We start from the raw sequence: 22,417 nt of genomic DNA on the forward strand, positions 1-22,417 counted from the left end.
AACATCTTGCTTACTCAGCCTAGTCAGGTGATCAGGTCATATGACCAAGGATGAGGTCATATGAGGTCATGCACAGCAGGTCACCTGACCATCCAATCCTTCCAGCAGGTTCCAGCACATGCCAAGGTATACCAGCTACTTCCATGTCATAAAGGCTTAGTCATGTCTCTTGACCAAGCAATGAGCTGGTGCCCTGACACAAATGCAACAACAGAACTGGAAGATCCTTCTTCTTGTCGACAACCACAAGGGGCACATGTGGGATCCAGCAACTGTCACAAATGTCTGAGTCGAATTCCTTGCCCCCAACATGACTGCACATATTCAACCAATGGATGCAGGTATCATTTGAAACTTCAAAGCAAACTATAAGCAAGCACACTGTGAGCAAGCACTGGATCAGGAGATGGCAGGTGTGCTAGATATCTATTGCATCAAGCAGAAGGAAGCAATGGGGTTGACACGGATAGCCTGGGAGGAAGTCATGGTTGAAATAATTGCCAACTGCTGGCGTCACACTCGGATTGTCTCTCCTTGTGGTCTGGATGGCTGCCTTCTACCAACTGAGGAACCTGCAGCACCACCTGAAGACTATGCAAATGATGACAATCTCTGTGCAGCAGTGGAATGGCTGCATATCTCGATCCAAGAACTTCAAGACCATGGTATCCTCCCTGAAGCACACAGAATGGAGGTCAACAAAATGCTCAGTTTTGCAGCAGAGGAGAACACAGCACAGGAGCTAACAGACAAGGAGATCATCGAGCTGGTGCAGGTACCAGAGGAGTCCGAGGCAGAAGAAGAAGAGGAATAGGAGCATGTTGAGCCAGTAATCAGCCATCATCAAGCACTTGAGTCAGTCAGAGCATTGTCCCGCTACTTTTTGCAACAGGAAGAGCCAGAGTTTGCCCAAGCATACCGGTTGTGCCCACCCATGCTCCGTGCCATCCGTCTCTCTGTTGTCGAGAACATGCTCCAGACATCCATCACGGACTTCTTGTAGATAGCAGACCTCCGGATGACCCCCTGTACCGCATCTCTCTGCTTAGCCATCACCCCTCAATACCAATCACAATTCCCTTCCACCAACGACATCGTTAACCTCGAGGATTACTGTATATGCACAGGAGGAATAACCTGCAGCATCTCCAGTCTGAGTGCCAAGTACTGAAGGGCGTGCGGCTCATCGAGAGCGCGCACATCCTCAACACTCTCTGCCCACCGTAGTATGTGATCGATATATTCGCCTGCGCCAGACAGATGTGCAACGCGGGCACAGGTTGCATGCAACCGTAAGAACTCGGGGTTTAGGACAGGCTGTGTCGCAGGGTCGGTCGTAGTAAAGGTGACCGGGGTGCGTATCGTGCCGAGGACCAAACTGTCGTCGCACTTGCACAGTCGATACTGGTTGGCTATACCCTGATAGTTCAAAATCAGCCCGAGCGACAACCACAGAGCAAGCATCAATGTCGTACCGTGGGTTCAAGATAAATCGCAAGATCGTCCCACAACTGGTGGAAATTTGCCTCCATCAGTAAGAGATTTGACGGCTGGTTCATTTGTTCTCCGCCAAGGTCAGGCAGCATCGGATTCGAAAAGTGAGAAAGCACCGCGACAACGCTTGCAACGGCTTCGCGCTACAGAAAGAAAATCAGGTCCGCCTGGATGCTGAGATGGAGCACCTGCACACCTTGTCGCTTTCCTTTGGATAATCTGGCATTTCCGTGAATAATCCCTTGGGAATGATGTGCGCAACTTCGGTTGGGAATTGCCTTTCGCCAGGACGTGGCACGGCAAGACCCTTTACCTTGGCCCGGAAATCGACAGCACCTGTCAAGCTGCATCGATAGTTATCCCGCTTGCGGGTCTGTACACGTACGAGTGAGATGCGCTGGGATAGGAAGTCCATAGTCGGATTCACCAGTTCTCGCCCCGCCTTGTAGCCTCTTGGGGTTGCTTCGAGAGATTCTTTATACAACTCGACCGTATCGTCGAAAGATGGTCTTGACGGGTGCTCGCTAGGAGCGGGAGTCGTTTGAGGTCGCCTGACTAGTCAATCGTGAAGCTGACGAGTAACCGCAGAGGCTCGAGGAACGGCTTACACGCCAGTATGAAACTGCCCTAGCGCAGCTGTGCAAGGGCCATCCGCCCTTGCATGTCGCTGCAGCCGTTGATCTCTCGGACAAGCACGGGTCTAACATCGTCCGAGAGAACAAGAAGCAGGTATCCCAGAACGCGAGCTGCAACGAGAGGTGGTGCCCGGCTTGCGCTTGTTTGGGCTTCCGGCTGAGTCGCGCTCCAACTCTCCAGCGCGCGACAGTGGTGATACGCTGTGATAGCATCCTCGCCAGCAAGACTGAATTCCGTTGACGAGGTCAGATCAGGCAGAGGCGTACCAGCCATGAAGAGTGATTCACGTGAGGGGATTTGGGAAGACTGAGCAGTAAGGGGACGGTGAGTAGCTGAAGTGGTGGACCCTTCGCATCCAGATTAGTAGATATCGGGTTCCTGCCGCCGCCTCAACGACAAAGTGAAGTATACGGACACTTGCACTTGTACACCGTCTTGGTAAATGGAAGAGGACAAGTTCTTTAAGGGATAATACAAATGGTATCATCCACGGATCAGTATCGACCTTCCGCACGCACCATCTAAAGACCAGGCAACCATCTTCTTGCGCCCGTCTTCGTGCCTCCCGAGCCCCAACCCAGCCCCGATCCCGTACCACGCGCACTTCCAACCCCATACTTTCCAAGAGCGACCCTCACGTCTCCCAGAGCGTCTACGTTACCCCTCGCAACGACGGTCACGCCTGCTTTCCCACCTCCCTCTGTACCCAGCTGGCCGGAAAGGACTTCCCTCGCTACACGCTCCACGTCTTCCTTCTCTACCGCGTCGATCCTCTCGTCCAACTCCCATGGACCTACTCTCCTCCCATGCACCTGGACTTGCCTGCCAAGGTCTTCGACTTGTACTGCTCGGCTCTCGAGGGACATTGCGATGCTCGATTTGAGCTGATTCTTCGCCCTGCTCAGTTCGGAAGGCTGGATGTTTCCCGGCTGCATAAGCTGGGCTAGGAATGTGCCCATGATAAGGGGCAGCGCAGAGGCTGTCGCATGCGTGCTGCTTGCAGCGACACCGAACAGGCCAGCATCGGTATAGATATGGTGGAAGGCCTGGCATGCGTCGACAGAATGATGACGATTAAGGATCTGGGTGTAGCATCGGCTATACATGCCTTTCCCTGGCCCGCCAGCGGAGAAGGAAGAACCGCCGCCGAGGAGGACTTGGAGTACGGCGAGGGCGTAGATGGAAGGGTGAGAGATGGGCAGGGAGGGGAAGGCGAGGTGCAGGTGCGTGAAAGGGAGCGTGTCATCCGGGACGAGTATGGTGGATGGTTGGTGCACCGCTGGCTCGCGAGGAGGCGGGACGGGGGAAGGCGAGGAGAGCGTGGAGAGCCGAGCAGTTAGGTTTGGCGCGCTGCCCATAGAGGGAGAGGGAGGGGGAGTGAGCGGCTGAGACTGGGGGGTCGGATGTGCTTGAACTGAAGGCGGAGGGAAGCGCACTGTTGGCGCAGCGTTCTGTTCGACGTAGGGCATGTATCCGAAGTACTGCTCTGCGAGCTCCACTAATTGCCTATGGGGCATGCCCGCTCCAGCGACGACGATGCGCTCGGGTCTGACCCAGGTGGCAATGTATTCCCGCAACACCTCGGGAGTGATGTGTTCCAGCCTGTCCTCAGGGCAAAGAAGTGGACGACCGAGTGTGTGCCGGCCGAAGGCAGCCTGGTGTACAAGTTCGGGGAGGATGAGGTCGGGTTTTGCGGTGATCTCGCGGATCTCGTATGCTGCTGCCTCCTTTTGCTCCTCTAGCTCTTGCGGGAGGAAGAGGGGTTGATGCAGGGTGGAAGCGATGAGGGATAGAGCGGTGGAGAGGTCGGCAGGAAAATGCGTGGATTGGTACATCATCGCCTCTCTGGACGAGGAACAAGTGAGCTGTATGCCGGTTGCGTCGAGGATGGCGGACGTGTCCAGTGCAGAGTGTGCTGTAGTGCTCTGTTGGCGGGTGAGGGACGTACGATACCCATAAGTCTATGCGCACCTTGTATGCCATCCTGTCGAGCGTATGACTCACTCCACACAACCTCTCATTCTCGTATCTCGACCCAGCATCCACGTAGACGCCAATAGAGTGAAAGTGACCTGGCGATTCTTCGGTCGTCACTCGCACTTGGTTGGGAAGCGTCGTAATCTGCACTGAGGGGTCAAGTGCACTCCCATGCAATGAACCTGCCGATGTTGCTAGCCTTCGTGCAAGAGACAGTCGTTTGACTGGTAGTCTATGCATTTTGTATATCTAGACGATGAGCAGCAAGAGAAGGTAAGCAAGGGAGGACGGCGAGGAGAGAGGTGGTCGTCTGCCTGACAGCGACGCGCGCTAAACTTCCGACGTGCCGAGGACACCGAGGAAATCACGGCCGCAATTTTTTGTGATTTATTTCGGACCTTTTTCAGCAGTGACGAGTGACGTAACATCTGACCCACAAGTCGACTTCTACGTCACATGTCCCCTCTCTTTCGCCCATCACCCATACTCAAGATGTGTCGACTCTTTCTCACCCAAGCACAAGCAGAAGCGTTCGACATCGCCCTCCTAGGAATGCCCTTCGAAACCTAGATGTCCTACACGACTTGTCCCGTTCGATATCCACGCTGGAAGTAGGAGGATAGGCACGCTCAGTTAGGGTGCAGACCCGTACGTCAGAGGAAGGGTGTTGGACTGCGGTGATGTGCGTCCTTGTCTTCCTCTCTTGCCCTCAGCGGGAACCGACTCGCTGATGCGACCTTCAGGGGTACCACGATATCCGACAACGCCCCCCCCTCTCGCCCAGATGGAAGCAGCATACACCTCCCTCCTCTTCCATCATACAAAATTCAACTCCTACCATGCCTCCCGGTTTGCAAAAGACGGGCTCGAGCATCCGCGCATTGTCACTCTCAAAGGGGACCACACTGTTGGACTCCCGATCATGAGATCGCTGAACGAGGTATACCGGCAGGTGACGGTTATTGTATGCCCCTTCTCTTCTTCCGTCCCGCCGATTTCCTCATCTGTATTTGCAACACCTCGTTTCCCCACCTCGATACGTGGACGCCGGTCAACTACCCCGGAGTGTCAAGCGACGAGAATTGGATAAGTGCTATAACCCACGGGAGCTTCTTCTGGAAAGCCTGGACCGAAGTGCTGATGACGGAGCGCAATATGCACGTGGATACCCGGTGCAAGTTCTACGTGCGTCATTTCCACTACCCTTCCGCTTTAGCTCGCTGCCTGACTGAAAAAATTGCTGACGAGTGCCAGGGACTCAAGACTGGGAACATGATTCCTCCGTCCGGTTCGCCCTTCCGACAACAGACGACATTAAGACCATCTCCGTTTCTCGGGTATCGCCGCGCTTATCTGGGAGCAGGTGGAAAACAGGTCCGTCTACCTTAGCGTGGATCTCGGCGTTCTGGGCCTGGCGTTCACTCCTGCCAGGACGCACCCACAAACATCAAGGCGGACACGATGCTGATTGGCTTGCCTTTCCTTGGTTGTGTACCGGGGCACACCTGAAGCTGGAGGATAGAGCGTGAGAGAGCTCAAGGCAGTGATGAGAGGGCTGCAGGGACTGAATTCTGTCGCCACGGACATACATCGAAGAAGTCGTCCCTGCGTACGAGACGAATGGTGCGTCTTCCCCGCCTTCTGTATCAAGGTGTGTGTTAGTGGTAGTGGTGATAGATACGGCAGCGGAAGCCACAGCTGTCATTAGTGCCGATCTCGTGCACGAGTATGTGTCGATGTTTCTTGCCGAACGGCCTGTGCGGGATGCGCGGGACACCTGGACGGAGAGAGGGTGGGGAACGAAGTTTGCCGGGAATGGGAATGGGTGAGTGGCAGAGGTTTGGGGGAGGAGAGTGCTGATTTGGAGAATGATGTAGGAGGAGGGATGAGCTCTGACTCGGACTTGGGCACAGAGGGCGGTTCACAGGGATTGGGGGAGGGGAATGAGGGTGTGATGTACAGGTTGGGAGCTGGTTGGTCCTTAGTATGCTTGAACGACCAGGTTGAAGGGCTGCATGGGCGATAAGATGGAACCAATGTAGACCTGGCGCTGCTTTGCGTGATCTCTGAGGTCCAACCCCGAGGCTCGCCGCTCATTCCGATCAAACGCAATAATACCTCAAATAGATTCTAGGAAAACTACTGAGCCACACCCTTCATTTAGACTCTTACTCGAGTACCCCGCTCGATTCACTCGCCGTCTCGCCGTCTCTGTCTAACTCCGACAGTGCCGCAATGCACTCTGCCGCCCTGGAACGAACCCCAATACTTAGCCTCAAATATCTCCCTCGCTTCATCGAGCATGTGTCTAGCCATCGATATCCTACCCTGCTTCACGAAAAGATATGCAAGGGACTGCTTACAGTCTGCCAACTCCCATTTCGTCCCAGAATCTTCGAATATCTTCTCAGCTTCTCGTAGCATACTCAGGGCTTCAGTGCACTGGGACTGATCGACGAGGATATTACCGAGACCGAGGATACATACAGCAGCACTGAAATGCTGTGGAACAGCCTGAAACACTGCCCTCGCTTCTGTAAGCAGAGAGGTTGCCTCCTCATACTGGGACTGCATTCGCATGCTCTCACCGAGAAGCTGCGTACAATGCGCGGCACCCAGACGATGTGGAAGGGCCGCGAACGCTGCCCTCGCTTCCGTGAGCAGAGAGGCTGCCTCGTCATGCCGAGACTGCATGCGAAGGATGTCGCCGAGATCCCGCACGCATTCCGCGGCACCGAGACGGTTTGGGATGGCCTCGAACGCCGCCCTCGCTTCCGTAGCCAGAACCGCTGCCTCCTCGTGCTGGGACTGCATATTAAGGATGTGCGCGAGAAGATGCGCACATTGCGCGGCACCGAGACGGTTTGGGATGGCCTCGAACGCCGCCCTCGCTTCCGTAAGCAGAGCGGCTGCCTCGTCGTACCGAGACTGCAAGCGAAGGAGGTCGCCGAGATCCCGCACACACTGCGCGGCACCGAGACGGTTTGGGATGACCTCGAACGCTGCCCTCGCTTCCGTGAACGGAGCGGCTACCTCGTCGTACCGAGACTGCACGCGAAGTATTTCGCCGTGACTGCGCATGCACTGCGCCACACCGAGACGATACGGGATCGCCTCGAACACCGCCCTCGCTTCTGTTACCATCGCCGCCGCCTCTTCGTATCGAAACTGTTTTATCAGGACGTTTCCCAGCGTTTTCAAACATTCTGCGATGTCCCTTTCTTCATCCCCAATACGGTACACAGAATCCGTGTCCTCACTGTTGCTCAAGCTATCGCTGCCTCCCGTGCTTCTCGACCCTCGCAACGTCGCAATGCTGGTTTTAAGCAGCGGTCCACAGTCGCCATATCCCGTGGCCACTGAAAAATGCGCTAGCGATAAGGTTGACGTCCGGCAAGCGTCTGATGTGAAAACGAGGGGTCGTCTCCTCCAAAGGTGTAACAAGACCGCATTGATATTACCGAACTCTTCAGCAAGGTGCTGGACCATGCCGGCACTGTTGTCGCCTCCGTATTCGTACGCTCAATTCGCAAGCCGCATGACATAGGTCCCCACATCCTTCAGATGCATCCCATTGGGAGGGTACTGGGCCAGAATGAAATCACGAATCGGTGACAAAATTCGGATTCGTCCGCTCTCTTGATAAGCAAGTCCAGTGCGCAGTAGCACCAGTGCCGTCGCTGTCACGTTCCGTTCCATTGACGGGATCATAGCTGGAAGGGATTCGATTATTGCTCCAATGGGTAATAGGGAAAGGGCCGAGAGCAACGGCAGGCATTCGGGTTGATTTGACATCGATCTCGACTCGAGTGAAAGCCGGATAGAGACCTCTAGGCTGTCCAATCGTCCCGTTCCGTCAGCCTTGACCAAATTGAAAGCTTCGCGCTCATACGCGGCTAGGAGTGTGGATGGAGGCAGGTCGATCCCTTGCAATGCCATCAGATGAATCGCCAGCGGCAGTCTATCCAGTCTCTCGAGCAGTTCGTCCAATTTCTCGTCGCTCTTCTTCGAAACCTGCATCCAGATCTCGCGGGCAGCATGAAGAGACAGTTCTGAAGAGGCGGAACGTCATCCCATGTAAGCCCCTGGGCAGGTTGGGTACCTCTCATGGTGATGATCAACGAAAATGAGGGAACGCGGCCGATTCGGCCTAGCAATTCACGGATGTGTTGCCTATCTGACTGCGCTGTCGTCTCGAAATTGTCCAGAGTGAGAAGGGCGCGGCCGAGCGAAGAGAGGTGTGCGATCAGGGCCGTGCGGGTGTTGGAGTCGCGTTGGACTCGGAAAAAAACTGCTAGCGCATTCACCAGGCCTTCCTCCGAATCGATGCCTTCGCAGCTCAGGAAGAAGATATGCTCTCTGTATCGCTCCTTAACTTGCTCATCGTTCATCGCTGCAGCCGCAACCGATGTCTTCCCGATTCCTCCTGGGCCAAGTATAGGCACCCGGCACAGTTTATCCTGGAGCAGCAGCTGGACGATTGATTCGACCACTTCGTCTCTGCTGTAAAATGCCTCCGGCGTGGGGGGGATGTCGATCAAGAAAGGCCTGGTTCACAGTCAGGTAGGGAGTGACGAGGCAGAAAACACTGCATACCCTTGTTGGCCGAGCGATCGCCCAGCCATATCGTTTGACACATCCGTATGAATCTCCTGCCTCAACGTGAGTACCAGAGCTCACTTGCTTGACCGTTTACTTACCACACACTGGAGCCGGAGAGCATCGAGGGTTTTATGATACTTGCTGATCTTTCGTGCTCTCTTGCCCGTGATATCACCCTTCTTCGTACCCGAACGAAGAAACGCGCTAATCTCAGACACTTTGCTGATGGGGGACATCAGGACATCATGGGATCAGCGCTCATACGTAAAACGCACGCAGCAAGTGCTGAAACCACCTCTTTCGCCCTCTCGTCTCCTGGGCCGTCAGGCGCGATACGGTCCAGTATGATTTGAGTCACCCAGGTTACTTTCAACGCCAGTTGTTGACTGTCATCCTCCAGTTCTTGCATGGTCTAGCGAAGGGTCAACGCGTTAGACGCTGGCCTGAGACGTGGAGGCGAAAACACACACCTCCGCGATACCGGCAACCTGCGTCGCCGTGTTCCTCAGCTTCTCCTTGATGGGCGCTAGCTGTGAGGTTGCGCGTGTACTCCAGCGCTGCCATGTCTCTTGGAAAGGTACCTTGGGGCCACTCATGTGCCGCGGAGAGTGTTGGAGAGCGATAGGGAGTTTGCACTGGCGGTCTGGATAGAAAGACAGGTAGAGAGCGGTGAAGGGAATAAAGGAATCGGCGGATGACAGGAATGTTTAGCCCATGCTAAGTTATATCTTGTGTTGGGCACAGGAATTGCTCGCTCATCGATGTCGGTCCACGGAACTCCATTGCTGTAAGGAGGTGATGCAGGCCGCGGAACAGTGTCCAGAAACTGATGCTCTTGTTTGCGATATATATTTCGTACCATTCTAGCGTTGTTAGCTAACAATTTGTTCGCCGTAATGATGTTACTCACCCCTGGTGTTGTATTACAACGGACTTGATCCCTCACTCCCTCCTCATATCCGAGGACAGTGAACATTCCATCATCTCTCACATCGCCGACCTCCTCATCCCGTCTTCAATCCGAGACATTCTCCAAATTTCCAACGAAGATATCGATCCTGTCATTGCCCAGAAACGATGTCCATGGATCGGGGTTGGCGACAGCTGTTCCTCGGATCTGTTGCCTCGTCAAGACTTGTACCGTTAGGTTGCTGGCGTTAAGAGGGAGGAAAAGAATGGCTCTTGCGCTGTTGATAATACCAGGATCTGGGTGGATAGGGATTATAAAAGAGGGTAAGAATATGACGAGCAAGCGGGCGAGATACAGAGCAATGACCGCTAGCTGGAACGCAAGTCTCTACGTGAAAACAGTCATGGCGCGTTCTTTCACGTGACATATTTAAAGTTGGGAATGGATCGGACAACATACGATTGTCGGTAGTTGTCTCTGAGAGCAATTTGTTGTCATTAATAGTGGAGATAAGCTGCCAAGTTGACATTGTGAGCAGGGCAATCCGAAGATATCCGACAAGGCCGGATCAATGTCATTTCCACGAGACAGATCCTTCCTGTCGTGTGGACATTTATGTTCCAACGCGGAGTCAATGCACCTAGTTCATCTGGCAGGGAAGCTTGTCATGCTGTCTTAGCAGTTGTAGGTGCGAGCCGCCGCAGCCCACAACTTCGGCGCGAATCGATAAATCGACCGCCGAAAATCAAACGGATACATCATCCGACCTGATAAATAAATACCAATCACGAGGCAAAGAGATAAGAACGAAAAAACTCGAAGACCAAGTGACAAAGAGATGGATAACATGTTCCCGCATAGAGACAGAGACAGAGATCTACTTCGTTTCTTTCCCCCGATTTCTCCCATGATCGATGTCGATATTTCCTCCAGGTGCGCAGGTAGTGTGCGCTCCGGGCACTTTGACGTCGTGCGAGGTAGTGGGATGGCGCATGGGGTGAGAGGTGAGACAGGGGAAAGTGGAGAGCAGGCTCAGAAATCTGACCATGAGCGACGGAATTTGTACTGTTGATCATTAGCTGACGCGTCCTGGGGTAAACGAGGTGGCCGTCTTGCCTTGTATGGCAGGTTCCGCCTGTTGGTCCAAGTGAGGGACAGGATAATGTTATGTTAGCGTGTGGTTCAGATAGCAGGAAAAGAAGAGAATGGCGGGAGAGAGGGGGTAAAAGGTGGCTTGTCCAGTGGAGAGGGCGAGGTTGCACACGCATACGCAAAAAATGGTAAAGAAAAAGAAAAAGAATGCTTGTTGACGCACCTCAGTTTATCCGCCGGTGTCCTAGGCCGCTTGAATCCCTCTTCTCCCTCGCCCCATTGCTCCTTCTTGCTTGCCTCATCAGCCGCGCCCGAAAACTTATCATGCACATCTTCCTCTTTCCGCCCCCGATCAAATCTGGGTTTCTTAGCCTCCTCACCCAGCCCTTGAAGTACCTGTTGGCCCTCCCCTGGCTGCGCTAGCGGCTCAGCAGCGTCTGCTTCTGCCTGGGTATGGGCCTGGGCGAGCTCCTCTGGAGGAGGGTTCCCATGCGCGTCCAATGGTGGTAGGCCCTGGAACTTGCGCTCCCTGTTCTGTTCCTCAATCTCGATCGCCTCGTGGTTCGTGAAATGTTCGATGTCTTCAAGGTGATTGTAGGACTCGTCTGTCTGTGTCTCGGGTGTGGAATGATAGATCTCTTCGTGATGGAGGAAGTACTCCGATTCCTGTCCAACCAATTAGCACACGGTGTGAAGCATCATAAACCGAGCGTGTACGCACACTATCGTAGTGATGCCCATCCGCTCCTAGTTTTGCGAAATCTGGTAGTCCCGCCGGACCCGCTTCAACAAACTCCTTGAGCGAGATCTGCCCATCCTGGTCCTTGTCCATCGCCGTCAACACGCTGTTTACAATCTCCTTCGCCTTCTCCGAATGTGCGTCTTCGGAAACGGACGATTCGTGCTTCTTAGATATCTCATGGTGCACGCCGTAGATTGCTGCGATTTCGTCTACGGTCAGGAAAAGGTTGCGATCGAGGTCGTGCAGGTGGAAGAAAGATTCTGCTAGGTGTTAGGATGACTCAACCAAAAGACAAGAACGCACCCATGTCAAAGTCATCGCTTTGAGTATCGTAAATCAGCCTATCTGGTGCACATGTTTGAATAATACGTACATATGATGTTCCTTAGCCATCTATATCCAAGTCAGTATAGCGCCCCTCTGCAGAATCCAAAGCACTCACATGCCTCGCCGCGTAATTATCGTGCCCAGGCTCCTCCTGTCCCTCTTCTCCATGATCGCCATGAGCACTTGCCCCCAACACTGCCGCAAGCAAGACGACACACGCAGAAGCCTTCATGGTGGACAGAGGCAGATGAGAGATACTTATGTTAAGATTTGGAACGCGGGTTGGTGGACAGGGATCGAACTTGTTTGAAAAGATGCCGCTTAGGTAAAACAAGCGGCACCGTTGCCAGGGCAGCATAACTCCGCGGAGGCGCGAAGACATTCTTAGCTGTTAACCCGCCCTTGGTCCTCAGGTGGACAACGACAGGCTTACAACAGCTTACCAGTCAGACAACTATGACTGGCGCATTAGAAAGAATTTGCAGAGATCTGGCCAAGCGGTTTTTACCACAAGACACCCCGTGCATCCAATGGAAGGTCTAGCCCTATCCAACCAGTTCTGTCCCAGCTGTCTCATGCATGCCATCCGTGTTTCGATCATCTCCGATCTGCTAGCTCCTCTTACCTGGGACAACAAGTGCATGACTTGGTGTTGGATAATTGTCGCTCACCCGTCTTTCGATCAGAGTCACCAGGAATTGTCTTTCCGTGGACGCTACATTTTTTTCGACTCCGAGGCATTCAGTTCCGGCACCTATGAAACAAATTCCTCTACCCTTCTCATACCAGAGACATTATTAAAAACCATTGACCAAAGCAAATTCCAGCTTTAGAGTTGTCGATGGTCCGAGATCAAATATACGTGGGAGCGATCGCGATCGATCGATCGATGCCGCATCCGATGCCTGTTCATCTCCTCGGTTGTCTCCGCTCGATGTCTTCGGTATGCCCTCGTTGTTTGCCTTTCCTCTCCACGCCGCTCTACTACTGCGAACGACCCGGGCAGGCCAAGAGCATGAATCCGGGGCATGTCCCGCCCGTTTTCGTCTTTCCACAGCATCGATAGCCGTCTTGCACATGCGCAGCTTCTTGAGGTCGCTTCTGTATTCCGATTTATTTGGTTGCCCGAAAGTCATAGTTTTTTTTTCACATAAGGAGTTAGTAGAGGACACTGCAAAGGTTGTAAACTAGACATGACATCCATCATCGAAATCCATGACTACATGATGGATGTCTCCCACTGGCGCGATACGGCATGATTTTGCTGAGTGGAGGATGGGCGAAAAAAAGACCCAGTCTATCACTCATCATAGGCACAAGCATTGGAACCAATGTAGACAATAAGGAAATCATAGATGCAAAGGAAAGTTGTGTGACTAGAGCTATATCTCCTACATATGCAGACACTACGCCGATATGCTCTTCCTCGCCGCTCCACGCCGGTGCTATCAATCTTTCGCTCCCATATTCGCTCCGAATGTCCGATGGGCATGTCCATCGAATTTTACCACGTGCCCAACCTCGCACATTGTAGTGGGCTGATCTACTGCGCGACAGTACGCTTCTTCGCTGCTGACTCTTCTTTCTTCTGCTCCCCGGCCGGAGCAACAGGCGCCTTCTCCTTCTGTGCCGGCTTGGTCGCCTTAATGACAGGCTTGGAGGAACCACCCACGAGACCGGAGATAGCAGCAAGCAGGCCGAGAAGGGTGAGGGCAGTCGCAACAAGTGCGCCGCCAACCTCGGGCATCGCCTTGAAGGCAGCAACAGGGTCGATGATGGCGAGATCAATGAACTTGGTAACCTGAGCACGGATGAAGGCGACCGGGTCGTCCTTCCAAGACGATGCGGGGCCCTCAGCAGCCGCAGTCTCCTCTGCCTTAGCCTTTGCCTTAGCGGCCTCCTCGATTCCATGCTTGACGTCGAAGGTCTCCGCAGCCAGCTCCTTGGCATCAGCGACAGAGTGGCCGACGTAGATGTTGTCGAAGAGGATGTCTTCGGTCATGGTCCAGAGCTCGATACCGACAGCGCCGATCTTGTTGAGATCAGAGGGCTGGAGATCCTCGAAGTAATCAGGGTTGTCGATCTTCCGAGGTGCCCAAAGGCCCTTGTATGCCGGGTTGTCAATCATGGGTGCCGCCCACTTACCCTTGTAAGCTGGGTTGGCCTTGAAGGGGCTACAGTGATGTCAGCCTATCTCATGGATGCATGGTGAAGTACCACATACCGCTTCCAAGGACCACAGCCAGGGGCAACCATGCACTTCGGGTTGTCGACCATGGGAGGAACCCAGTCGCCATCTTCCTCATCGTCCCACTCCTCTGGCTTCTCCGCATCAGGATCAGCGACCTTAACCGGCTCATCCTCGAGCCACCCTTCGGGCATCTCAGCTTCTTCATCGAGAATCTGAGCAGGCGCATCCTCGTCCCAGTCTTCGGGCTTGGTTGCCTCAGGGTCGGGAATCCTGGCGGCATCAACCCAGTCCTCTGGCTTGATGTCACTGGGGTCGTCGATTTCCTTGGGTGGGTTGACGGCAGGGTCGAAGTCTTCGAGCAAACTCCCGCTAACCTCACTCTTACCATCAATGAGGATCTCGTAGGTGTTGTCGGGGTTCACAATAAGGGTGTACAGCTTCGTCTCGGTGCCAATGATGGGCTTAGGCGCCTTCTTCAGGTGCTTCTCCTCAACGACACCAGTAATCGGGTTCTTATGACGGAAGATGAAGTGAACCTAAGAACACATGTCAGTCCTGTGCAAACAACAGACGAGGTGTGGAGAAGTCGCACTTTGGTACCGGGGCACGTCAAATCAGGGCCGAACATGATAACCCAAGGAGTCTTGTCGTTGAAATCCTTTCCGCTGGTCTGGAACCCCTCCTCCAGAAGCTTAATGTAGCCACCACCACAGTTGCCACCCTTCTGGTACTTCACTTCGTACTGAACAACAAGAGTCTTGCCCTTCGGGTCGACAGCCTCGGCGAATGGAGCGGAGATAGCATGGTGGCCGGCCTTGGTCTTGGCAACCAAGCCCTTGTCACCGCTGAAGAGGGGCGTTGTTGGCTCCTCAAGAGCCCACTTCCCGACGTATGAGTAAGTTTCGCCCCCAACTGGAGTCTGCACGGTCGCCTCGGATGGCGTCCAGCGCTCGGAGTAGTCGTCCGTGAACTGCTCGAGGAATGGAGCCTTGATCGTGGTCGCCTAGTTAGACGTGTCAGGGTTCCACGTCAACCCGTGATTGGCATACAGCGACTCAACATACCTCAAAAACGGGCTTATCTTGAGCAACGACCGCCGAAGCGGCGATAAGAACTGCTGTTGAAAGAGCGACAGCACGCATTATGGGGAAAAGAAAGAGATGTCGATGTCGCGACAGGAAGGAATGACGGGATGAAGGGGTTGAGAGGCAGAGAGATCGAGGAGCAGGCCAAGGAAATGGACTAAACGGAACCAAATCTTCTATGCCACGTCGTCGGTCCCTACTGGGGCTCTTGCATGAGCCAGGTCACACTTCAAAATATCAACGCTGGATAGAACGTTCGGGAGCCTTTGCACATGATACATTTTAGAAAGAATGCTACACGGCTCTAATACGTGTCACGGTCCGGAATGTCCACTTCATCCTAAAAGATCCGCGTGTCCAGACGCAGACAACGCCAGCTAGATCCCTCCACGTCAGCACACACCGGAGGATCGGAGTTAGGACACTTACCACGAACTCGTCATCCAAGTACTTCGACACAGCTATTTGATCTCCCAAACCCTTTCGCCTACGCGTTTTCAGCACCAAATCCCTTGCTAAAGCTTGTCCGGTTGCGGGTTCTAGTGGTCGTAACTTGATACTTGTATCGGTAGGATCACCGGGCACAATCGACCAGTGATCAAACAACTGTAAACAGAAAGCCTGACCCTGTGTTGCTGTCCGTAGATCCGTCTCGAACCCGTTCGCGTCGATGACAGGGATCAGGGCTTTGACAGTGTACAGGGGCGAACCGGCCTTCGGGATATCTTGAGTGACGTGTCCACGTCGTCTCGCAAGCACTGTGTAAACCTCGGAAACACAATCCGCTGGCGCTTGAACTTCCACGTAGTACACAGGTTCCATCAGCCTCGGGGTGGCCATCAAGAATGATGAATAGCAAACTCTCCGCGCTGTAGGCACAATCTGCCCACCGCCTCGATAGATCGGCTCTTGTGCGAGACTAGCATCCAAGATGCGAAATTTGACGTTTCGCATGGCTGAAGCACATCAGCTGGGAATAACAAAGAATATACTACTCTGCTCACGCTCATCACATAATGGCCCCTCTCGTGCACCCCACTGGAAACCCTGCTTGACATGCTCCTTGACCAAACCCAACATCTTTTTGTCCACTTCCGACGGTAGAGTGTCATCCATCAGGATGTTCGCACCTTGTTCATCAGGCCCAAACGCCCATATCGACCGGGAAGCGAGCAGGTCCCACTGATATTTTTCTTGGAAGAACCCGCCTCGTTCTTTTGGAGTCATGCGCATTGTTACGCGGCCGGATTCGATATCTTCCGCAATGCCGCGCTCGAGGGGCTCAGCAATCATGGTTAGCCGATTCCTGTCCAGATGATGAGGAACGATCATAGACTTCCATATGGGCACGTACTTTTTGTTGGGCGTATCCGCATAGCATTTCAGAGCACTCGTTTCCACCACTGTCTCCGCAAACTTCGTCACAGGATCTGAGACCTTGATCTCGATCTCGGCGAATATCCTCCTCAAATCGTGCAGAACGCAATCTAGATACAGCTCTCCAGTTCCGAGGATTACGTGTTCTCCACTCTCCTCGACCTTAGTCTGCAACAGCGGATAGCTCTTGTTGACCTTTCGCAACCCTGACAGCATCTTCGGCAGTTCAGATGGTACAATTGGCTCCACCGCGACCTTCAGCACAGACTGGGTAATATGTTTGATTGGGCGGAAGATATGTAAGTCTTCGTTCTCCTCGGTGGCGATGGCGATAGTGGCAGTCTTCGTGATCGAGTTATCAACGCCACCAATCAAAACCAGGTTCCCTGCGGGCACTTCCTCCGCCTCGATAGCGTATCGCGCCTCGCTGATCCACAAGTTCTCTGCAATAGCCTTGACCATGTCCTCCTCGTCTTCCGGCGAGTAGCCTTCCCCTAGGACCTTGACTTCATCGCCCTTCTTCAGGGTCCCACTCAGCACGCGACCAAATGCGCGGAACTCCTGTGCGTCTGTCGTCTGATATAGCTTTGTTATTTGTACTGTTGCCGGGCCCGCGGCGGAACACGCGAGCATCGATTCCGCTAATGGGGTGTTGAGGGCGCCGGTGTACGTTCGCTCAACCTTGTTGCGGGTCGCGTGGGCTGGAGAAGGTATGTGTTCGGTGATAAGGTCCACAAAGCCAGTCGAATTGCTGAAGAACTGGTCGCACACGGCTTTGAGCAGCGGCTTCACATCCATCTTGTACATCACTGGCTTGAGCTGGATGTTGAGAGAGGCAAGTGTCTCTTTCAACTGGTCCGTGTCCTCGCTCAGGACAGCGGAGTAAAGCTTGTAGATGGGATCGAGGATGAACATCTGGAAGGAGCGAGGTGCACCAGCTTCCCGTGCCTTTCGTGAGAACTTGCGGGATTCCCGGTCGAAGTAGATGTCGCCCCATAACCGGAGTGCGAAATCATCAACCTTAAACTTGCCTACCTCATGTGTGACTTTGTCGCTCATGGGATTCTTTCATAGAAGGGGACGCACCGTATGTGTCCGCATACATCTGAGCAAACGACCTCAGCGTGAAGCACCACCCCATCTGCGTGCTCGCAAAAGCGACATTCCCCTTTTCTGGCGACAATCGCAACGCAGGATCAGAATTGATACCGCTGATGTATGTGTTTACTTCCTCAATCGTGTGCTTTATCTTGTAGTAAGCTTCGCCTGGCGGTAGCCGTAGTTCCAATACGAGCCTATCCATCTTGTTGATAACGAGTGTCATGGGAAGGCCCTCGAGAACACAGTGCCGAAGAATTTGTTCCGTGCCAACCATGACTCCCTCTACAACATCAACGACTACGACAACTCCATCCACCAGCCGGCAAGCAGAAGCTACCTCGTCCAGAAAGTTTACATGTCCGGGTGTGTCGACGAGATGGCATAAATGGGACTTGCCGAGCGTGTTCTGTAGAACGAGAGACATTGGCGTCGATTTGATGGATATCTGTCGTTCTCGGGCGAGCAGATGGGTGTCGGTGTATCGTAGCTCGTTGTCAGAGTCCCATGTCAGCTTGTGCGTTTCGAACACAAGCATATCCATGAGTGCCGTCTTGCCGTGATGTAGATGGCCTACTATAGCAACGTTGCGAATCATATCGGGAAAGTTCATCATATCTAGCATGAATCTGTAGCTGATGAGTCGCCGTATACAGGCCGAAAAAGCATGCACACTTACCCTTTGTCGTACCGAGTCTCTGGAAGCCCTTTCTCCTCAACAGCAAACCGTCTAACTTTGATAGGCGCGATAATAGGCTCGCTTAATGGCTGCGTATCTTCTTCTTGTACGATTGCTTCTACCTCTGGTCCATACAGCTCTTCTGCCGTCGGGTAGTACTTCTTGTCCTCGTGTAGTACCACGGCACGCGCCGAGGGCAGTTCGTCCACGTCCATCAGCGCAACTTGGTTAGCAGCAGCAGGCTCGCCCTCAGACATATCCTCATCTCCATCGTCAAAACCTTCCAGAAGTGCATAGCTGCGTGACGCCGCTGGTTGGGAAGGAATGGTCTGCTGAAAAGGTGCCTCTTCTTCGTCGTCGGAGTCCAGGTCGGCGCCAATGTAGTTGCCGAACTGGAATTTTTATCAGTATGATACTTTACATGCTCTATAATCAGCTCACCTCATCGTAGTCATCCATAGATGTCATTTTTAGTGTATATTGAAGAGAGGATAGATAGGTCCAACACCGCACGCGAGCGCTTCACTCCGAGCTGTGGCAACTCAAAAGTCGAGGAGCGCGTTGGCGCTTCTTTTGTTTCCGTGTACAGCCACTAGACCTGGACGCGTCTCGTTGACCTGCCATCCCCTGCCTGGTGTGAGATCAGACGACCATGTTCACCGGGATCGTGAGTACAACAACACATATGGTCTTCACATCTAACAAACGATAAAATAGATAGAACACTTGGGCAATGTCCAGGCTATTACCGAGCTGGACACCACCGAATCCGGAGGCTCTGGCTTCTCCATCACCATCAACGAATGTGCAAGCATTCTTGATGACTGCCACATCGGCGACTCCATCTGTGTCAATGGAGCATGCTTGACTGTGACGGAATTCTTCCTAGAGAACGGTGGCAGCTTTAAAGTTGGATTAGCACCGGAAACCTTGGAGAGGACAGATCTTGGTGCGTGCTGCATCGCTGATAGTCCTTGGAAGCTTTGCTGATCTGCAAGTAGGCGAGCTTGAAGTCGGGCACAAGGTTAACCTCGAACGCGCTATGGCTGCACATACCCGATTTGGTGGACATTTTGTGCAAGGTCACGTGGATGAAACCGCTACTATCCTCTCGATGACGCCAGACGAGAACTCTCTGCGCTGCGTCTTCCAGCTCCCTCCACCAACACCCGAACGGCCATCATTGATGCCATACCTTATTCCAAAGGGCTATGTCTGTCTCGACGGCACTTCTCTGACACTCACCCAAGTCGACGACTCAGAGCGAACGTTCGGCGTCATGCTTATCGCGCACACGCAGAGCAAGATCGTTTTGCCACTGAAGATGCCTGGGATGAAGGTCAACGTCGAAGTGGATATGGTAGGTAAATATGTCGAAAAGGCTGTTCTGGCCGCTCTTGGTGGGTCTCAAGGCGTGGAGAACCGTGTAGAGCAGATGGTGGAGAAGATTCTCGAGACGCGCAAATAAATGTTGTGTGAAGTATCCAGCGGTTCCACGGGCAAATTCACTGCTTTTGGTTAAGGTATTCGTCCGCCTGTCTCTTCTTTTGGTTTCTGGTGCTAGGTCAAATCGAACGTAAAGCTAGTGGAGCGTGAGGTAAGACGCCCAGCCATTGTTGCTCTCTCAGTCTTCCCAGAGAACCTACATTGCTGAATGCGTGTCTTCGATCCATCTGATTGAAATCTAACAGTTTGCGCAGCAATGTATCCCTAATCCATCTCTTCATATCCTACACAATTCCAAATCTGTCCGCCACGTCCCGTGTTCGAATCCTGCAAGTTCGCAAACGCCTCTGCACATGTTCGATCCCTGCATCAGCTTGATTTCTCATACATCTCCTTCGCCCGCTCCAACATCCTCCCTATCTCTGCTTTGTTGCCTTGCTCTATCAAGGTATATACGAGCTTCATGTCGCAATATGCTATACTGGCCTTAGAGCCCCAGCAAATGAAAGCTGAAAAGAGCGACCCGCAGACCTCCGGCGCGTTATCGGGCGAGAGCTGAACCGGCGACGACAGGAACCAGCCGCACAAAGCAAACTTCCCAACCAGCAAGGCTGATTTGGTTCTGGGGACGGAATGTGTGGGAGCAGCGGAAGCGAAGCCTGCAGATGTGCAGGCAGATGCCGTTGTCTTTGACCAGGCGCGAATCGGGAGCGGTGCCAAGCGAGGTGATACGCAGATTGATGAGGAGAAGTATCCAAAGTAGGATATCCAGCGTTTGGCTACGCAATTCAGGCTGAGAAGGAGAGGACAAAATCTTGCGGGCCCGGTGAAACGGTAGATATACACGTTTGGTTTGTCGGCATGAGTGTTGGCACCAGCGGTGTCAAAGCAGAGATATGCCAAACCGTTTCAACGCAAGCGTTACTCCTGTGGGATCGATCCCTTCAACAGCAGCAAGATCCAAAGCCGTTGCGAAATCGGCGTACAGGTTATCCCGATTCAGCGTACAACGCTCCAGGTCGATCGTGGGGTCCGCGAGCCGCAGTTTTTCGCCAGGAAGCAACGTGTACTTGTCGACGTTCGCTCCCCGAATCGTTCTCCCTCTTGAAGACCATATAGAATATCGAAGCCCTCGAATGATATGCCAGCCAAAACCTGGTCACGCGACACGGAGAAGGCGACCACCTGAGGAATGCCGGGGACGTCGGCACCGCAAAGTAATGCCTGCAGGCCGCCATCTGGGAACTTGTAGTACTGCCTCGCAACATCTTCGATGTCGACACGGTATGTATCTGGAAGTCTATCTTCGGCCACTAGCATTCGCGACAAAGTGCCTCGACGCAGCGATGGAGAAGGACACTGTCGCATGCAAATACCCCACTTCTGCATCAATGTAGTGAGCGATACGTTAATACCATCCAAATTGACAAGTCTTACAATCATGGTGATAGCACGCTGCAAGGCTGGAAGATCCCTCTTCTCTTCTGTTATGTGTCGCTTGTTGGTGGACACCGCGATAGTTGGTGATTCCAGTGCCTCAACAGCGTCGACCATGGTTGTGTCGACATTCCAGAGTACTTGAAGGACGAATGAGAGGGAGGAATACTTCTGACTAATAATGATATTTCTTGTTCCATCAGAGATGGTCACTGCGTCACAGTGGAGCAAAGCATGGCCCGGTTCGCTCGTAAAGAGCGTGATTGGTTCAATGCTGATATCGCTACCGATCATGCGGGCGAGACGGACTGACATGACATAGCTGCGAGCATGCGATGGCCTCGAAAGCGCAGCGCAGACATCGTGTTGCATCCAGATCGCCATCGATGCGTCCTCTGTCAGGGATAATGCCGAGACATACACTAAGCTTTAGTCAATAGACAACGTCCAGAGACAGGTAAGGACGAAGTCAGAGTAGGCTGTCGGCGCTTCAAGATGGAAGGCAGATATTGAATGACCATCTCGTCGTAGAATTGCAGCTAGGGGCGTGGTGAATTTCCCCGATACCGTCATTAGTCGTATCGCTGCATTCCAGCATCTGTAGCGATACTCCTCATCACTTGCCCCGAGCTCAAGTGTTGTACAGGGTTCAACAAAGGGTGACTCTTTCATGAGATCGACGGCGTTGAGGTCCGACAGATCGAGTCTGAAGATCATTGCCGATGAAGAGGTGAGAATGACAAGATAATTCTCAACGAATTCGGCCATGTAGTGCCACTCCTGATGAGCGACTCTCGTCAGGGCATCCAGATGTTATAGGCAACTCCACTCACTTGAATACCGCAATCGAGGTTCACATACCGATTTCTTTCCCAGTCTCGGACGTGGAAATCTACATTACCATTGTAGAGGCGATGTAGAGACCATCGGCCATTGAAAGCGAGCGTGTCGGACGACCTTTGACGGGGGAGAGCGGCGTTAACTCCGTGTTCGTTGATGATCAGCGGATATGTAGATATGTGGGCATTCCCATCCCAAAAGCCATCTCTCCGTTCAGCGGAGGCCCGTCATGGATATTCTCGTAGGTTAGGAGCATTGAAAGAACATTTGGTTGTGTAGAAACACCAGCGCCAGAACAAATAGCGTAATCCTTCGACGAGGCTATGTCGTTGAGAGGAGGGTTCCAAAGCCGCTCAACTTCTACGCGAGGTGTCTGCCCGATGTTGAGCTTCTCCAGAGACCCATCCGACAACCCTCTCAGGACAGTCATCCCCTTGCTCCACGTCCAAGTTATGCATGCATGCACCGCGAGATGGAGACGGCA

General features: G+C 53.2%; 12 protein-coding genes across 12 annotated transcripts; 4 read left to right on the forward strand and 8 right to left on the reverse strand.

Annotated features, from left to right (window-relative positions):
- Positions 1-406: 406 nt before the first annotated feature.
- Positions 407-814, forward strand: DACRYDRAFT_106846 (uncharacterized protein; the record flags this gene model as incomplete). The annotated part of the gene is made up of 1 exon (XM_040768350.1): positions 407-814. The coding sequence occupies one exon, from the start codon at positions 407-409 to the stop codon at positions 812-814; it is 408 nt and encodes a 135-aa protein (XP_040629684.1).
- A 296-nt stretch (positions 815-1,110) lies between these two features.
- On the reverse strand, positions 1,111-2,403 carry DACRYDRAFT_106847 (uncharacterized protein; the record flags this gene model as incomplete). Its single annotated transcript, XM_040768351.1, has 5 exons — positions 1,111-1,419; positions 1,476-1,637; positions 1,691-2,049; positions 2,103-2,121; positions 2,185-2,403. The coding sequence occupies 5 exons, from the start codon at positions 2,401-2,403 to the stop codon at positions 1,111-1,113; spliced, it is 1,068 nt and encodes a 355-aa protein (XP_040629685.1).
- Positions 2,404-2,651: 248 nt separating this feature from the next.
- On the reverse strand, positions 2,652-4,413 carry DACRYDRAFT_115768 (LuxS/MPP-like metallohydrolase; the record flags this gene model as incomplete). The annotated part of the gene is made up of 2 exons (XM_040770075.1): positions 4,102-4,413; positions 2,652-4,055 (listed from the first exon to the last, which is right to left on the reverse strand). Exons 1-2 carry the CDS (start codon positions 4,345-4,347, stop codon positions 2,652-2,654), a joined length of 1,650 nt encoding a protein of 549 aa, XP_040629686.1. The 5' UTR covers positions 4,348-4,413.
- A 469-nt stretch (positions 4,414-4,882) lies between these two features.
- On the forward strand, positions 4,883-5,071 carry DACRYDRAFT_32308 (uncharacterized protein; the record flags this gene model as incomplete). Its single annotated transcript, XM_040774356.1, has 1 exon — positions 4,883-5,071. A coding segment is annotated over one exon (189 nt), but the record flags the coding sequence as incomplete, so codon positions are not given.
- Positions 5,072-5,073: 2 nt separating this feature from the next.
- On the forward strand, positions 5,074-5,616 carry DACRYDRAFT_106849 (uncharacterized protein; the record flags this gene model as incomplete). The annotated part of the gene is made up of 3 exons (XM_040768352.1): positions 5,074-5,292; positions 5,362-5,481; positions 5,539-5,616. The coding sequence occupies 3 exons, from the start codon at positions 5,074-5,076 to the stop codon at positions 5,614-5,616; spliced, it is 417 nt and encodes a 138-aa protein (XP_040629688.1).
- Positions 5,617-5,765: 149 nt separating this feature from the next.
- DACRYDRAFT_88490 (uncharacterized protein) lies at positions 5,766-6,204 on the reverse strand (the record flags this gene model as incomplete). The annotated part of the gene is made up of 2 exons (XM_040776858.1): positions 5,766-5,963; positions 6,019-6,204. 2 exons carry the CDS (start codon positions 6,202-6,204, stop codon positions 5,766-5,768), a joined length of 384 nt encoding a protein of 127 aa, XP_040629689.1.
- Positions 6,205-6,297: 93 nt separating this feature from the next.
- On the reverse strand, positions 6,298-9,650 carry DACRYDRAFT_99782 (TPR-like protein; the record flags this gene model as incomplete). Its single annotated transcript, XM_040777626.1, has 7 exons — positions 9,620-9,650; positions 9,180-9,572; positions 8,985-9,121; positions 8,808-8,931; positions 8,704-8,759; positions 8,156-8,655; positions 6,298-7,478 (listed from the first exon to the last, which is right to left on the reverse strand). Exons 2-7 carry the CDS (start codon positions 9,303-9,305, stop codon positions 6,298-6,300), a joined length of 2,124 nt encoding a protein of 707 aa, XP_040629690.1. The 5' UTR covers positions 9,306-9,572; positions 9,620-9,650.
- Positions 9,651-10,400: 750 nt separating this feature from the next.
- On the reverse strand, positions 10,401-12,013 carry DACRYDRAFT_21753 (uncharacterized protein; the record flags this gene model as incomplete). The annotated part of the gene is made up of 7 exons (XM_040772535.1): positions 10,401-10,684; positions 10,736-10,754; positions 10,935-11,377; positions 11,433-11,713; positions 11,757-11,773; positions 11,827-11,846; positions 11,896-12,013. Coding segments are annotated over 7 exons (931 nt in total), but the record flags the coding sequence as incomplete, so codon positions are not given.
- Positions 12,014-13,080: 1,067 nt separating this feature from the next.
- DACRYDRAFT_21754 (calnexin) lies at positions 13,081-15,162 on the reverse strand. Its single transcript, XM_040772536.1, has 4 exons — positions 15,036-15,162; positions 14,564-14,974; positions 14,005-14,507; positions 13,081-13,954 (listed from the first exon to the last, which is right to left on the reverse strand). The coding sequence occupies exons 1-4, from the start codon at positions 15,111-15,113 to the stop codon at positions 13,324-13,326; spliced, it is 1,623 nt and encodes a 540-aa protein (XP_040629692.1). The 5' UTR covers positions 15,114-15,162; the 3' UTR covers positions 13,081-13,323.
- A 229-nt stretch (positions 15,163-15,391) lies between these two features.
- On the reverse strand, positions 15,392-18,730 carry DACRYDRAFT_115774 (P-loop containing nucleoside triphosphate hydrolase protein; the record flags this gene model as incomplete). Its single annotated transcript, XM_040770076.1, has 7 exons — positions 18,652-18,730; positions 18,211-18,602; positions 17,520-18,160; positions 16,411-17,464; positions 16,061-16,362; positions 15,486-16,012; positions 15,392-15,433 (listed from the first exon to the last, which is right to left on the reverse strand). The coding sequence occupies exons 1-7, from the start codon at positions 18,676-18,678 to the stop codon at positions 15,392-15,394; spliced, it is 2,985 nt and encodes a 994-aa protein (XP_040629693.1). The 5' UTR covers positions 18,679-18,730.
- Positions 18,731-18,856: 126 nt separating this feature from the next.
- DACRYDRAFT_21755 (Lumazine-binding protein) lies at positions 18,857-19,734 on the forward strand. The gene is made up of 3 exons (XM_040772537.1): positions 18,857-18,877; positions 18,928-19,159; positions 19,212-19,734. Exons 1-3 carry the CDS (start codon positions 18,863-18,865, stop codon positions 19,676-19,678), a joined length of 714 nt encoding a protein of 237 aa, XP_040629694.1. The 5' UTR covers positions 18,857-18,862; the 3' UTR covers positions 19,679-19,734.
- Positions 19,735-20,539: 805 nt separating this feature from the next.
- On the reverse strand, positions 20,540-21,477 carry DACRYDRAFT_106856 (uncharacterized protein; the record flags this gene model as incomplete). The annotated part of the gene is made up of 3 exons (XM_040768353.1): positions 20,540-20,759; positions 20,825-21,039; positions 21,094-21,477. 3 exons carry the CDS (start codon positions 21,475-21,477, stop codon positions 20,540-20,542), a joined length of 819 nt encoding a protein of 272 aa, XP_040629695.1.
- Between the last annotated feature and the right edge of the window lie 940 nt (positions 21,478-22,417).

The sequence above is a fragment of the Dacryopinax primogenitus genome, assembly GCF_000292625.1.
Source record: "Dacryopinax primogenitus strain DJM-731 SS1 chromosome Unknown DACRYscaffold_7, whole genome shotgun sequence".
In the NCBI taxonomy this organism is placed as follows: Eukaryota; Fungi; Basidiomycota; class Dacrymycetes; order Dacrymycetales; family Dacrymycetaceae; genus Dacryopinax; species Dacryopinax primogenitus.

What these genes read in the sequence shown, in the direction of transcription:
- DACRYDRAFT_21754 (XM_040772536.1), bottom strand. Translation starts at nt 15,113, where the DNA reads ATGCGTGCTGTCGCTCTTTCAACAGCAGTTCTTATCGCCGCTTCGGCG. An exon ending in AAGATAAGCCCGTTTTTGAG is followed by an intron (nt 14,975 to 15,035) that starts GTATGTTGAGTC and finishes ACGTCTAACTAG; the next exon opens with GCGACCACGATCAAGGCTCC. An exon ending in GGCTGTGGTCCTTGGAAGCG is followed by an intron (nt 13,955 to 14,004) that starts GTATGTGGTACT and finishes ACATCACTGTAG; the next exon opens with CCCCTTCAAGGCCAACCCAG.
- DACRYDRAFT_21755 (XM_040772537.1), top strand. An exon ending in CTTGGAGAGGACAGATCTTG is followed by an intron (nt 19,160 to 19,211) that starts GTGCGTGCTGCA and finishes ATCTGCAAGTAG; the next exon opens with GCGAGCTTGAAGTCGGGCAC.